Source organism: Anarhichas minor, unplaced genomic scaffold (genome assembly GCF_050575085.1).
Source record: "Anarhichas minor isolate MPS153535 unplaced genomic scaffold, ASM5057508v1 ptg000023l, whole genome shotgun sequence".
NCBI lineage: Eukaryota > Metazoa > Chordata > Actinopteri > Perciformes > Anarhichadidae > Anarhichas > Anarhichas minor.
Window position 1 is genome coordinate 1,031,360 of NW_027466469.1, and position 15,780 is coordinate 1,047,139.

At 41.4% G+C, this 15,780-nt stretch overlaps 1 protein-coding gene across 1 annotated transcript; it reads left to right on the forward strand.

Moving 5' to 3' along the window:
• Window positions 1-5,923: 5,923 nt before the first annotated feature.
• Window positions 5,924-7,606, forward strand: LOC142955377 (potassium voltage-gated channel subfamily A member 10-like). The gene has a single exon (XM_076096876.1). The coding sequence runs from the start codon at window positions 5,924-5,926 to the stop codon at window positions 7,604-7,606; it is 1,683 nt and encodes a 560-aa protein (XP_075952991.1).
• The last annotated feature ends 8,174 nt before the right edge of the window (window positions 7,607-15,780 follow it).

A 15,780-nucleotide genomic window follows, 5' to 3' on the forward strand; every position in this document is an offset into this window, starting at 1 on the left:
CTTCAAATCTGAATTTCACACGTGTACAAACGAGCAGGACTTCGTGACATGACAACAGAGTTGGAGACTTGGACTTGTGACTTGGACTCCAGTCGCACACACAGTGACTTGACTTGGACTTGCAAAAAATGACTTGTGAGCATCTCTGAGAGCATCTTTGAGAGGCTAGATTGATGTGTTTTAAGTAACAGTAGATTATAAACTGTCATAGTACCCAGTGTAAATATAGTGAGAAATAAACGTAATGATAAAGCTCTCAAATGTCTTTGTAATTCATTACCAGGCCTTGGTAGGTGATGCTGTTTTCATGGAAGAGGGTTAGGTTGTGAGGTCAGGATGGTACTACAGCAAGTCAGACATAAGCTACATTTGTTATTTTGGTTTGCTGAGTTCGTCTACATGCACACAATATTCAGAATTAAGCGATACAAGTTACATCTAAAACGAACAACATGATAAATTGCCACAACTAGTCTGGAAGTTTAACCAGGTCCAATAGGACTTGAAACCTCCAGTGCATATTTATTCAATGAGGGAGAATTACTAAATGTAATTCTAAGAATTTCTAACTTTTAGTGAAAAAAACATGTCGGACACAAACTATTATTCATAGCAGAGTATTTTTCCTTTTCAGGGATTTGTAATTATGTGATCAACTATGTTGCAGTAAGGCTGAATATATGGTTATTTACACTGATGCAACAAAGGTGAATTGTAGTCACAGAAACAGGAAGTGGTTGCTTTCTCTTCTGGCTGCCCGTGTTCTGGTGTTAGAATCTTGATCTGTCTGAATAAGTTATTGTTTTGGATCCCTCTTAGATATTTTTGGATGTTTTAAGGTGCCATGCAGGTTGCTTGTAGGATTAAATATCTTCCATGATTGTATTAGAAATGTTTATTATACAAGGGGGATCCCGAGCCTGTGATTGAGAAACCCCCGATCACTTGTTTGACACTGAATCTTGTCTTGTCTTGACTCTTGAGGTTTTGGATGAACACATGCCAGTGTTTTGAGCTGAAGGGGGTTTTCTATACTGTGGCTGTTTTGCCCTTGTGTGCTACTGACCCAACCGTGTATGTTATTTGCAATGAGGAGAACCTCTGCCGCAATATATAGGATTACTAGACTGGAATAACCAGCTGCCTTTACAACTGCTATAAGATTACCAGGCTGGAATATCTAATCCGTGCTACCTGACATGCACTTTGAAATCCTGTCATCCTTAATGGATGAGCATATGGGCTTTTGAGGTAGAATTACTTAGATCATGTGCACAAGATGAGTAGAGCACATATTTTGTTACTTTGTCTTTAGCGAAGACAAACAGAGAGTGTAGGGAACGCACATGCAGAAAACCTCAACAGGTGCTGCATCAGAAAGTCCGAAAAAACATCTGCACGCTGCACTGAGAGCTGCCAGCTAATTTAATCCAACAGAGCTCTTCATCATCTGCCATAACCAATCACTATAACCAACAGCAGTCATAAAGCAACATACACAAACACGCAGGTGGTCGTGATCTCTGTGAGTGGACCAATCAGAGCAGAGCTGGATACTGTGCGATACTCATACTGGAGAATAAAGAAATAAACATGAAGAAAATATTGTAAAAGAACAACATCAAATCTAATACAACAAAAATCAGGTCAAGGTAATGTAAAGTAGGAATCACATACATTATCTACTACTAACTTCTATATGGAAAAATACATAAAAAGAGGAGAGAATGATAAATGACTTGCCCAAAAGGGTTGAAACAAAAGCAGGTACAACCTGGCAATGGGCCATTTGTATTGATACCTACAACATTTTAAACGCGTTAAACCACAGAGAATTATTACTTGACGCTTTGGCAATATTGTCCTTGTGCCATTCGTGCCAATAAAGCATATTGAATGGAATTGAAATTATAACTTATGGAGAGTTCCGACTCATTGTTTAGCTGTCCAGCCTGCAACTTTCCTGTTTTAGTTCACTCTCACTGCTCTCATAATGTCGCTTTAGGCTCTCTCACTGTACGTGCTACACAGTTAGCGACAAGCTGTTGAACAAAGTGAAGCATTTAGCAGCTCAATAACCAGATATTTCCTTCAGGAGTACATGGAGACAGTTTCCAGGTGGACAGAAACATGACTCCAGATAATTGATAATGTTTCTCTGTAACTGCTGAATCGGTACACCATATCATAAAATCTGTCGATGTATGTTCACGACTTGTTTCCAAGTGGCCCCCATAAAAAGAAATTCTCATGTACTTTATTGAAGTGTTTCCATTTGATGTTCGTTTATACTACTACTCAGCTACATTTCAGAGAGTATTGTACTTTTTGCTCCACTACATGTATTTTACAGCTTTAGATACTAGTTTACACATTTACAGATTACGAGTTACTGGTTCCTTTAAGACGCTGACCATGCTGACTACGATCTTTGTCACATGTCATCCCTCCTCTTCCTTCCCTCATTTCATCTCTCTACTATCGCTGTTGAATAAAATAAGAAAAAAAAAATAGAAAACTAAAGTTGATATTAGAAACAAATGATAAAAATTGTAGATTAAACCACCCAAAAATCCAAAGACATCATGTTTTGTTTAAGGGTTTATTTTAGACTCTTTCTGTTCATTTATTCATTCATTGATTGGTTGGTTGGTTGGTTGGTTTAGTGCACATTCATCAACATTGCTGTAAATATGCCAGAACTGGCCAAAAGTCTACTTTTCATCTGTTGTCCCTGGACAGATGTTCTAAAGTCAAGCTAAAAAAAGAATAAAATATAAAAATATCAGGGTTTTATAAGCATGCCGAGTAATACTAAAAAGAGAGGAGGATATTAATATTAGTAAAAAATAATACTGCATGTTCAGGTACTAAATAAACTAACTTAATACTTCCTTCGCTGCAGTTCAGTGTTTTTTTCTTATCAGGCGTCCATGGCTCAAAGTCGAGCTCTGTAAACGTGTGCAGGAGGGGTTTGTACCAATAAAGCGTCAGTATAGTTCACACACAAGCGTGCTGATGGTGAAATTGCTTTGTCGACACATTCTGTTAACGAGTAAGGTGACAGTGTCATAGAGGCTGGGGCTGGACGCAGTGAGGGAGGGATGGAGTGGTGATGGATCGAGGGCTGCGTAAAAGGAGGAGGAACGTTATCCCCCTGTACACGCTGTCAGGAGTCCTGAGACGTGTAACACTGCAGTAGCTGCAGTCCACCTCATCTTGCAGCTCATATCTCACCCCTCTCCCTCTTTTACTGACACAAATCGTTTAGCAGGGGAATGGATCGATTTTTTACCCTCTCAGTCTGACTCTAATCTATGATCCCCCCCACCCTCCCGCTGTCCGTCTTCCTGTCTCTTCGCCTGTAGCAAATTCCATTACGAAGTGACGAGTCATGCCTCAGCTGACTGCCTTCCTAATAACATGTCCAGAACATTGCAGCATCATACGAGAAAAAGAAAAATGCCCCAATATATATGTATACTGTATATATATATATGGAGTATGTTGAGTCAGCTGAGTGATGTTTGTGTGTGCGCATGCACCTCCCTGCGTCCCTGAACTCTCTGCGTTCATGGGACAAAACCTGGACGTTTATCTCAGGTACAAACATGTGATCTTTATATTCACTGATGCACATGAGCGTGATGGTCCCGTGAGGACACATAATGAGATTGTTGGAGGTGACTGTGTGTATGTATGGCGAAGAGTAGACTGCGAAGTCCTAAAACAGTCTCCTGTGACCTTGAAGCCCTGTGCCTGCAGTGGCGCTGCTCACGCCGCAATGTTACAGCCAACTCCAGGCTGCAGCAGGAGGCGAGTGACACGAGGGAATGATTTGTGACTTCAGGCAACTGGTTCTCTTATCAGGTAACACAATATTCAACCTTTGATGCCAAATTGGCCGCCCTTCTGGAAAAGTACTCGATTAACTTTGATTAAAGTTTGAGCTCCTCGAGAGAATTCAACAGAACTAAAAAAAAAAGGAGGTGCAGCCTTTCTGTAATTTGAATTGCACCTTTTAATTAGGCTCGTCACACTTCCAAAGCCACAGAGCCACTGTATTAATCTGACAAACATTCAATAGCTGGCAGGCAATGAAAGTGATTTTAGTGCAGTGCCTGATTCTTGTTTTTCCAAACAGGAACTGCCGTCCAGGGCTGATTTCTAAAAGAATAAAAAAGCTTGATTGAGATTTTGAGGAAAGATTTGGAAAACATTTTTGACAGTTAAACATTTTCATAGGATATTAATGTGAATAAGACTTCACGTCAGCGTGAATCACCGAGGATGTAAACAAGAGAAAGCTGAATCGCCTGGGTACATGTGCGCTGCTGCAGGTGTTGAGAGCTACAGTATATGACAAGTGCTGTAACAGGGGAAGAATACATTATAATCCCCAAGGTGAGGCTGGATTGGATGATCCCGCATGTGGATGCTTACTCTGCAGGAAAGAGGGGGAAAGAGTGGGTCCCACTCTCCCTCCGCCACGTCAAACAGCGATTGGCTCCTGCAGCGATTGGCTCCTGCAGGGAGCTTCCTATAACATCCTCACTTTACCCCACTGGCGGAGGAGGGAGCAGGGAGAACGAAGCCCAGGAAACCCCCCCACATTCTAAATACAGTGAGTTTCCTGCGTGTTTGTCTCTGTTTGTGTGTATGCGCGCACACGTGTACGTTTGTGTGCGGGTACCTCTGGCATCTCTGGTTTCGTATAGGGTGTTAAATTACCCAATGGGAGCTTTAATAGAGCTACAGGCACTCTTGATTGTGAGATGAGGGAGAGATTGAAGGGAGCAAGGGGGATCAAAGCGGAGCTGCAAGGCAAGGTAGAGAGGGCACAACAACTCCTGCAGAGCCGGGGAGAGCCTGGTGAGTGGTGCGGAAATCTGCACACAGCTGGATTTAAACTTTACACGTACTTAAAGATATATTTGCATGTAATTGCGGGTGATAAGAGTGATGTGATGCCAGTGGGTGTTTCAATGCTGTGTAAGATGAGGCTAAGTTGTTCAGTGGGAAGATTTGAGTAGCTATTTAACAGCAAGAAGTTGCATTTAGACACAATTAAATGTGTCTTAAGAGGGTAGATCTATTAGCACTGCTCTGTCCTTTCTCTTGGACTGCGTAACCTTTCTTTGCTGACACGGCACAATCAATATGTATTTTTTGCACGAGCCGCATCACAACATCCTTCGATAAGAAGATGCATTCCCACATCCTGGACTGTTACGTTATCTGCGGCAATGCAAGTGGAAATAGAACAAGATGAGTCTCTCTGAGTGCGCAGGGCCCTCGGTGTCAAGTGGACACCGTTGCAGCTTGAAAGCGTGTGTTGGGATTTGGTTACCTCTCTGAACCAGACAAATGGAATGATAAACCGTTACTAAACGTAATGCTGATGAGAAGAGGTCGTAAAAAGAGGTCGTATTTTTGGTTTTGATGAGTTTCTGCTTCCAGTCATACAAGTGAAACCTCAGAAATTTTTTTTCTTCTTTTTAACATGTTCAGTTTCTTAGCATATGATCAGCAATAATGCCAATACCCTGTGTAAGCATTTTCACAACCGAACCTGCAGAGCTTGTGTTTTTGTTTAGTTCATTGGAGAGAATGTCGGGGGGGGAAAAAATAACTGTAGAAGCACAGTACCAGATGGCAGGTTCTGTGCTGATGCAAACACGAGCTGACAGAAAAATCTCTTCACCCACAAAACTGTATTGCACTATATAACAAAATATATAACTGCTTTTTTCCCTCTTCCTCAGATTACAAACTGAATCCAAACGTAGCATACAGCTGCCTGAATGATAACCAGGAGGAGAGAGACCCTGCCAGGATCTTCAGCGTGGCACTGGTTGAGGTGTCCCCTCCGTCTCCTGCTATCCAACCAGGCTGATAGGCGGCGCTAGCGACCACACAGGCGATGGAGGTGCCGCTTGTTAATTTTGAGAACATGGACGATGTCGGCATCCACCTGGGAGACCCAAGTGACTCCGGGTACCCGACGTCACCCCCGTCAGAGCTCCCCGATCAGAATCTGTTAACCCACCGTCTGAGCTCTCCTCACCAGTCGCCACGCAGGGGACGACGTAGGCATCATTCTGGTCAAGAAGGGCCGTCGCCATCCTCTCCTCCGACTCTGACCGCTAAAGCGAACTCCAGCAGCGGCAGTTTGATCTCTAATCTGAAGCTCCTGATCAACAGCGAGTCCCCCGCCGACAGTAAAATGGTGAGGGATTGCTACGACAACGAGGACTTGTTTGAAAAGCACTTCATTGAAGAAAAAGACGAGAGAGTTGTCATCAATATTTCAGGCCTGATGTTCGAGACCCAGCTCAGCACCCTGAATAAGTTTCCAGAGACGCTGCTAGGTGACCCCATGAAGAGGATAAACTACTTTGACCCGATGAAAAACGAGTACTTCTTTGACAGAAACCGCCCGACTTTTGATGGTATTCTGTACTACTATCAGTCAGGGGGGAGAATCCGCAGACCAGCCAACGTTCCTTTAGATGTTTTTGCAAATGAAATCGTTTTCTACCAGTTGGGTCATGAAGCGATGGAGCAGTTCCGCGAAGACGAAGGGTTTGTCAAAGAGCCGGAGGTCCTTTTGCCCACCAACGAAATCAAACGACAATTCTGGCTCCTGTTTGAATACCCAGAAAGCTCCAGTGCAGCCAAATCTGTCGCTCTGGTTTCTGTGTTCGTCATCGTCATTTCCATTGTCATCTTCTGCCTAGAGACTCTGCCAGAGTTCAGGGACGACACTAACTTTACCCCGGGTTTAACCCAACTCATCAACAGTACTCAAGTCGGTTCTGCCCCTCATCCCGCCACTAAAGACGTGTTTGCGTATCTAACAGACCCATTTTTCATCCTGGAGACTATTTGCATCATTTGGTTCTGCTTTGAAGCTGGTGTCCGCTTTGTGGTGTGCCCCAGCAAAAGGGATTTCTTCAATAACATCATGAACATCATTGACATTGTCTCCATAATTCCCTACTTTGTCACCCTTGGAACAGAGCTGGCTACGACCCCCGATGAGGATTTGAACTCCAGTCAGAACATGTCCCTGGCAATCCTAAGAATCATCCGTCTGGTGAGAGTTTTCAGAATTTTTAAGCTCTCCCGACACTCGAAAGGGCTTCAGATCCTGGGGCAGACATTGAAAGCCAGTATGAGGGAACTTGGGCTGCTCATCTTCTTCCTTTTTATAGGAGTCATCCTATTCTCAAGTGCTATCTACTTTGCAGAAGTGGATGAGCCCCAGACGCAGTTTGTTAGCATCCCTGACGGCTTCTGGTGGGCTGTGGTGACAATGACCACTGTGGGGTACGGAGACATGTGCCCGAGCACTATAGGAGGCAAAATGGTCGGCACCCTCTGTGCCATTTCCGGTGTCCTGACCATCGCTTTGCCCGTCCCCGTCATCGTCTCCAACTTTAACTATTTCTACCACCGTGAGACCGAGCAGGAGGAGAAACAGGTGGTGGATGCAGCGGCAGAGGCTGCCCTGAAAATGTCAGCTGCGAACAAGTATGGAAGCACACCCTCTTTAAACAAAAGTAACGGCACCTGGCAGAATGAGAAAAACGGCACACACTAATAGAGAAAGCATTCATATGTATCAAGGGCATGAAAAACATATCCAGTGGTGAGTTCATCTTTCTCACTGTTTTGTACTCCGAAAATGGCAGCATTTGTGCGTATTATGACAGTATTAAAAGGCCCCGTGTGGTGAGACAGCCTTGACACAAGTTGTCTGTCTGCTTGTGGATGTGTCAAAGTGCAATTAACACAACTCAGCAACTACTGTATAATTATCATCTTTCATCCAGTGCAATTTGAAGAAAAAGGTGGTGGCTCATTTGAGCTATTAGCATTTCAAATGTAGACGGTGAGAGTAAACAAGCTGTAAGTGTTGACCAGAATTATCCTGGAGGGTCTGTATAACGGCACGTTTATCCCACAAGAGAAAATGAAAAAGAATACGGTCTAAACTGGAAGTATACTCAGAGCTCAAAGTTCGTCTTCCCTTCTTCGTAGTCAGCAAAACCTAGATAGCACTTGGCTGGATTTTCAAGGGCAGGCGAATGCGTCCTGTGAAAGGCAAGAGGATATGAGTGCACACATTGTCTTATCAGCAAATCAATACTTCTCCTTATGACACAGCATAACAATATCTGTGCAATAAGTAGTTGGCACGTTTGCACTTCTGCTATTACTCTTGTAGCTGCAAAATATAAATCTGCACTAAGTAGTTGCATGCAGCTTTTAAAGTCACATGTTATTTTTTCATGTAATCTATTATTTGGCATTTTGTAACCAGATTATCACCTTCTGATTATCATTGTATCACAATGTGAATTTACCCTTTAAGAACCATATCAATTCATTGCAATGGAAGCTTATTTTCCAAATATCTCTTGAGCACTTTTTTGGAGCTTTACACCATCATGAGATGAGATACATATATACATATATATATATATATATATATGTATATATTCATGATCAGACAAAGCACCAGGCTCATATGTATTGCATGGCATAGTGTGCCGAGAAAAGTTCTCACTCCTATTATCAGTAACTGAAAGTTTGACATATTCATTGTACCTAAATATATAGTCTTTCAATCGTATTGTGATGATCAATATATTCCATGTGATAGGGAAAGCCAATACCTAAACTGGATTTGTGAAATGATGACAACAAGTGATGAGGTTTGTCTCTCATCAGGAAATTGGTTCTATATATGCATGCCACATTTTGATCTTAAAAATGTACTGTATGTGAGTTTATTATAACTATAAATACAGCTTGTACAGGAATGGCAGTGCGGGTAGTTGTAACACAATCAATGCCTTTCAAATAATCCTACAATATGCAATAACGGAAAAACAAATGTGTTTTTCACCTCTGGAAAGAGCAATAACTAATTAATTAAAATGAAATGCAATATGGTGACGTCAGTTAGTCACGTTGGTACTCAGCACTTTACTATGTTATGAAGCACTTAATATTTGAGGACTGTTACTGTACGTGTCAACATTGTCCAGTATACAGTGTCATAATGTTCTATTTATCCTGTAAAGAGTGCCTTCCATTAAACATGTATCCTAACTGTGACGTTTCCCTCTCATGATTTCTCTGATAAATTGGACTTGTGACATCAAGTGAATTTAAAGTTTCCAAACTGCTTCTCTGCTCAACAATAATAGTGATGGATGGAGGTTCCAGTGTGCATGGCCGCAGGGCTGAATACTCATTATCACCTCATGTTAGTTGTTAAAACGCCCTCTCCGTGCTGGTTCTCTCTCTTTCTCTCACTGTTTCTCTTCATCTTCATCCAAAAATTCGTCGGAAGAGGGAAAAACAGCAGGGATACTGTTTTTTTTTAAATTATATTTATATAAATATATATCTCTGGTGTCATGGTGTAGGTGGCAGACTGGAGGAGCAGACGTTTTCTCGCTCTGTGTTTCTGTAACAAGACTCATCTAATTAAGAAATGAAGAGGGTAAAACCTGGCTGCAAATAGATGGAAAGATCAGAAAGGATTGTCAAATCATGCTGACATGTTGAGTTGTGTTTGTTGTTGTTGTTGGGGATATCGATCAAATTAGCGTTTTCTTTCTATTAAGTGGGGGAAATCTTGTATCGTGAGCTTGACAATGCCTTTGACTGGGATGCCTTCAAAAGCAAATGCACCAAATTAAATATGCAGACCAAATGAATCATTTATAAGATGATCTATCTTGGCCTTCAAGGCTGGGGGCTGGCTGTTTCATTTGATGCTGTACTGTCCCAAACAGTCCCATCAAGGACATATTATCAGTGAATACTCTGAAGCAATGTCTTATTTTGATCTGGGCTCATTTAGTGATTTTAGGATCTCTGAGCTGATTCCTTCCTCAACGAGACAAAGCTGTTAGAAGTCATTTCCTGCTGAGCCATACTGGCTGTGTTTTTTGCAGCCTGTTCGTCTTGCCGCTGGTTAAAGGTCAGGTCAGCGGGCGGCGCCCTTCTGCCCTGCTGATCACTGATCGTGCGGCGACACCACGAAGACGAGGTCCGATAGCATTTGAGCATTTCACAGACAGGTAGCTCTGGCAAGGTCAAAGCTAATGCGAGGCTGTCATTAATAATTCATCGGGTGTTCCACAAAGAGATCACATCCATCCTGCCTTTGATAAAGATTCATCACAAGAAATCCATCCAACGACCGATGTGAGTGTCCAATCACTGTGACACAGCAGGCTGTACAATGCAACCCTTAATGGATCCAAAAATAGCCTTGTTGCATGAATCCGTTTGTCCCTTTACCCCTTTCAGAAAAGTAACTTTGGATGGGTCTCACACGAAAGCTCAGGCAGCCAGACTCAGATCGGGTTACTGTTTTGTCAGCAGACACGTTATAAGCCAATTTCAGACCTGCACGGACAGTAGGCTGTGTACTGTAATGCACGCCCTGCAGAGGGCAAAGTCAAAGTTGGAACTGGGCAGCTTGTGTTTGAATTAAATCCCTCTGAAGTCTCCGGTTTCTTCCAGTGACGGAAACTCTCCTGGATGCAGGACAGGGCTATACGGTGCCATCGGGCTCCATCACCGCTGTCGTGACCTTGCCATTACATTTTTGATGAAAGAGCGAACGCAGTGCCGCTCCAGAGCACAGAAGTGTACCATTGAGTGGCAGAGCAACCCTCATGGGCTTAACATTGATCAAAGTTCAGCAGTGCTCACCTACAGTATTACTTGAGCTATTGATTTTATGCCCTGACTTTGCTGACCAAGAACATTCAGACATGGGTTTTGCATTACTGCTATAGCTACTTTATTGACCGCAGGGCTGATTTGATGACGATGGGAAGAAGTTCAGAGAGGTGGACACACCTTGCTTCTTACTGGGGGGGTAATGGAGGATCAGGTGTCCTGACACAGTGTGATTAAAAAACACTTCATGTTCGGGAAGTCATTCTGTTTCTTATTTTTAGTTGTATTTGCTTCACACATGCTGGAAATCCCGGATATCACTGAGGCATCCAGCACGTGCTCTCATTTATTGCTGTGTCAGTTTTTAAGAGAATACATTTGTTCACAACTTGCAGAACACTTGACTTGTACGTTACCGTTTCATTCTATTTTATAGTTGGTCATTGGTGCTTTTTATATACATTCATATAATATAACCATACTAGTCGTGTCGATCCTTTATCTTCTTATGTCTAGCTTTGTCATCCTAGCTGTTGTTATATTTCTGTAGATGAAACCAGAGTCAAATGTCTTGTATTGCACATGTACTTGGCAAAGGAATCTGATAATGATTCTGAATATATCTTATAATATTAACTGGTAAATCCGTCTTTTACCTCCGTTATTCCTTAAATGGATAAGGCTGGTGTCATTCTTTATTTCTCTTATTGTCAACAAATCCCATAAAAAGACAAAAAAACATAAATGAATTGATCCCACTAAAGTAAGGCAGTTATTGTGTTTTCCAGCACAAAATAATTGAGAAAACCATTTAGAAATATATAGATATGGACGAGACAGGGTTATTGTCTAACGCCTCATTCCTCTGTGCTACAGGTGTTTATTGTTGTCCAAAAACTATATTTTAAAACGAAAAGACCAGTCAGCCTCAATGTTCTTTCGTTACATGACCGCTGTAGTTTATTTTTGAACTCATTCACACCATCTTGCTGCTGGGAATACTGCCGGATCCACGACTGAAAATAGTCTCCAACAAATACACTCTTTACTAGTATGACAAACCTTTGCTAAAAACGGCAGTGCCCAGCTGTTCTTGAAAATGATTTAGCGTTTTTATATATTGTGGTGACCTGATTTTATACGATTGTAGTAGGAGCCAATGCAGGATTATTACAAACCTCATCATTTAATGTCAGTTATAAAAGGCATTTTCTGTATTTGTGTTATCTCATCATTTTAAGTTAAAATTTCCACCAGCTGTTCATTTTTTGCTTTTATGAGATTCGGATGTATATGGAAATATAAAACCATGTTGCACATTAACAGATTATCTTTTATTCTCTCCTTTTGGTGACATAACAAGGAACTCCTGCTAAATTTAGAGTTTGTTGCAGAATGACTTTGTTCCTAACAATTTCCATCATTCAAAAGACATTTTGGTCTGTTTTTAATAACTCAAAGTGACTTAAAGTAACATTTATGATCTCCAGCTCTCGATATGTCAAATACACCATTATAATGAATATCATAGCAAATCAATTAAGCGTTTTGAGTCATTCATAATTTTGGGTGCATACATTAATGGAGCCATTGTATTCTCCAGTATCCGTCTGAATATGATTTGTCAGCTCAGTTCTGCTCCGCCTGGATGCACCAGTTCCCATCTATTTTTTTTTTTTAAGATTGGAGAGGGGAGTCCCACGAGAGGGCGGGTAATGATTCAAGGAGATAAAGATTTATGACAGCCAACTGCTCCGCTGCAGTGCGCCAGCCCTGGAGGTCAATGGCCAGACTTTGTGGGACGAAACGTGAGTCGCACATTTGTCCTGCTTAACGCCCATGAAAAATGAACAAGGTGACCTGAAGTATCAGCCGGCACCAGACAGGGTTGCCTTCAGGTGACCACAGGCTGCCCTTCACATCTGGGACAGACAAAAATGTTTGCAACGACTATTTTAGAGAGAAAAATGAGTGTGAGTGAGGGTCATCCAGCTGCAGTGCATTACAAAGATGAATCTGGATAATTATTACCTTCATTATTCTCACAATGGAAAAGACTGTACGTAAACCAAAGCTTCCAGAATGAAGACATGTATTCATTTAAATACTAAGTTATGAACTGGGTTATCTTACTTACATTTCACGTAAACATGTATACAATTTCTGTAAAGGTTCATCTAAAATCTCAAAATTAACTGAGAGAGCAAGGCAAGTAAAGAATTCAGATAATTTACTTAGAAGTGCCAAATTTAATATTCAGAGCATTAATAAAGCATCAAACAACTATTTGTAAAGATAAAGCGGAGTAATGTCTACCTGAGCAGAGAATGAAGCCACTCTGTGTGTGTGTGTTGTAATCCGAGTTTCTCCGTTCTTTGCTGACATAGCCGGGCCGGCCGCACATGTATGTTAGTGCATGTTAGCGTGCCCCGCTGGCTACCTAATGGCCACCGCTCTGCACTTTGCTCAGACAGCAGGTAACAGCTTAAAACTCTGGGTAGCACCCACCTTCTGGTTCCCCTTCCATCCAGGTATACACGGTTAGCTCCGTCAGCATTGTTGCCGTTTGTTTCGTTGTTAGCGCTGTTAGCGTCGTTGGAGGCGAAGGAGGGAGGTCTGACAAGAGAGCGTTAACATTCTTTAATTTCATGATTAGTCCAAAATGTTCAACGCTATTTCAGAATTGGCCTTGCAGGATTGGGACATTATCAACACCAGCATTGATGTGTTTTATCAAATTGCAATCATATCTTTTAGTTTACAAAAACTTGTGTGTGCAGCTTTCAGTATAACTACCAATACTGCAACATGAAAATAAATGATGACATGACCTGCATTGAAAATCTCAATTAGCTAAAAGTACATAACGTACATAACATAAGCATTGTTATAGTATTATATTATTAGTGATGCATCAATGTGAAAGGGACATTTTATGTTGTAGCTGGTCGAGATGGAGGTCATTTTAACTAGTTAGATCTATAACAGTGCTTCAAATTTGATACGCTCACCATTTGTTTTCTATGACAAATATGAATCTGTAAAGTAACAATCAGAGTAGAGTAAAAAGTACAACATCTATAGTAGAGTAGAAGTATAAAGTAGCATGAAAAATAAATACTCCAGTGAAATGTACTTGTTTACAGTCCACGCCTGCTTATGAAAGTGACATGTTTGATAATATACACTATATTGATTTTATGGGGACAGGATTGGATTTGTTGTTCCACAGAGACAACACTGTTTCACAGTGTTCAGCGTGACACCTTGTGGCGTTATTGTGGTACTACACATAGGCAAACTGGTGGAAAATGTACACTAATTTGTTTGCTTTTGTGTACTTTTGTTGGCTTACATACAGGAAAGGATTTTCTTTTTCCTAGGCCAGTTACATATAAAAAAATAGTTCAGAATTTGTCCGAAAAAATATGATGAAGAGTGTTCAGGCAGATAGGGGTCACAAGGTCACACTCATACTGATCACACCACAGTCTGCTGTTGACTCTCTAGACCAGCACAAACAAAGACAAGCGGCTTTGTTACCTCTAAACCCAGCTGCGCCTCAAGCTGAGCGACTACCTGGTAATGTTGCTTTCGGTTACAGAAAACGTCTCGTGTTTCCAGTCAACAAGTCAGATAAGGGATCACTCATCGATAGGAAAATAAGACATCAGGTTTTCCTTCTGTGAAAATAGTTTTGCTCTGAGTTTTACAGTCACTGCCTGAAACTCTCAGCCTACAACTGTACGCGGCGAATCCCAGTTCATCTCTGAAGGCTGAACAGTGGTTACAAAATGTCAGTAAAACCTGTCTGAGTCATAATAGCTTGGTCCATTCAGCCACTGGCATGTTGCTCATGCTCTTCTCTCTGTCTCTGTCTCTCTCTCTCTCTTCTCTCTCTCTCTGTCTCTCTCTCTCTCTCTCTCTGTCTCTCTCTCTTCTCTCTCTCTCTGTCTCTCTCTCTTCTCTCTCTCTCTGTCTCTCTCTCTCTCTCTCTCTCTGTCTCTCTCTCTCTCTCTCTCTCTCTGTCTCTCTCTCTTCTCTCTCTCTCTCTCTCTCTCTCTCTCTGTCTCTCTCTCTTCTCTCTCTCTCTGTCTCTCTCTCTCTCTCTGTCTCTCTCTCTCTCTCTTTCTCTCTCTGTCTCTGTCTCTCTCTCTCTGTCTCTGTCTCTCTCTCTTTCTCTCTCTCTCTCTGTCTCTCTCTCTTTACCTGTATATGTATAAACAGGTACGTCATTGTATTGTGTACTGTGTGGTGTTGTATTTTGTCTTCACTCATTGAAATAAATAGGGTGGACAACATATTGGAAATGCCTCCCAGCATAATGAAACCCTGTTGAACTGCAGCATCTGAGTTGACCATGAAATGAAAACAACAAAACAAAATTATTCAACACACAGTCTGGCTCTATTCTCAGACCTTAAGCCTATTCTAGTTATTAATGCCTTTTGATTTGATATATTTATGGATCTACAAAAGCGCTGCGATCCAAGGGATAAGATGTTGAAATGAGTGAAGCAAAACTATATTCAACACTAAACATTATGTCCAATATGGTCCAACAAGATGTTGAAAGACCGATATAAAACATGCAACGTAAAACCAATACAGCTAATGCAAAAGATTAAAAGAAGATCAATAATTCAGTTACAATTTCATTTATAACCTGACACCTTACCACACAAGCTCTAACCTCTGAAGGTACTGCTGTTTGTTTGTTTTTGTCAACTTCAGCCTCTTCCTCAGTAAAACACCAAAAAATAAAAAGCCTCTGGCTACATTATTTACTGAAGGCATCTGTTTGTGTGATGTTCTTGTAGTACTGCAAACCAATTTCCCCCTGGGAAGATAATCAATCAATCAATCAATGTTGACGATTTACCATGGTTAACTGAACACGGATATTATTACGGAGTATGCTTATTGATAATATTGTATGCAGCTTGTGTTGTTACAGCAAACTCCTAACTGTATGTAGGTACATAGCAATAATTAATTGATTAGTTGCCAACTTTTAAATGAATAGCCAAATAGTTTAGAAAGAAAGAAAAAGTAACAATTCTCTGA

What these genes read in the sequence shown, in the direction of transcription:
- LOC142955377 (XM_076096876.1), top strand. Translation starts at nt 5,924, where the DNA reads ATGGAGGTGCCGCTTGTTAATTTTGAGAACATGGACGATGTCGGCATC.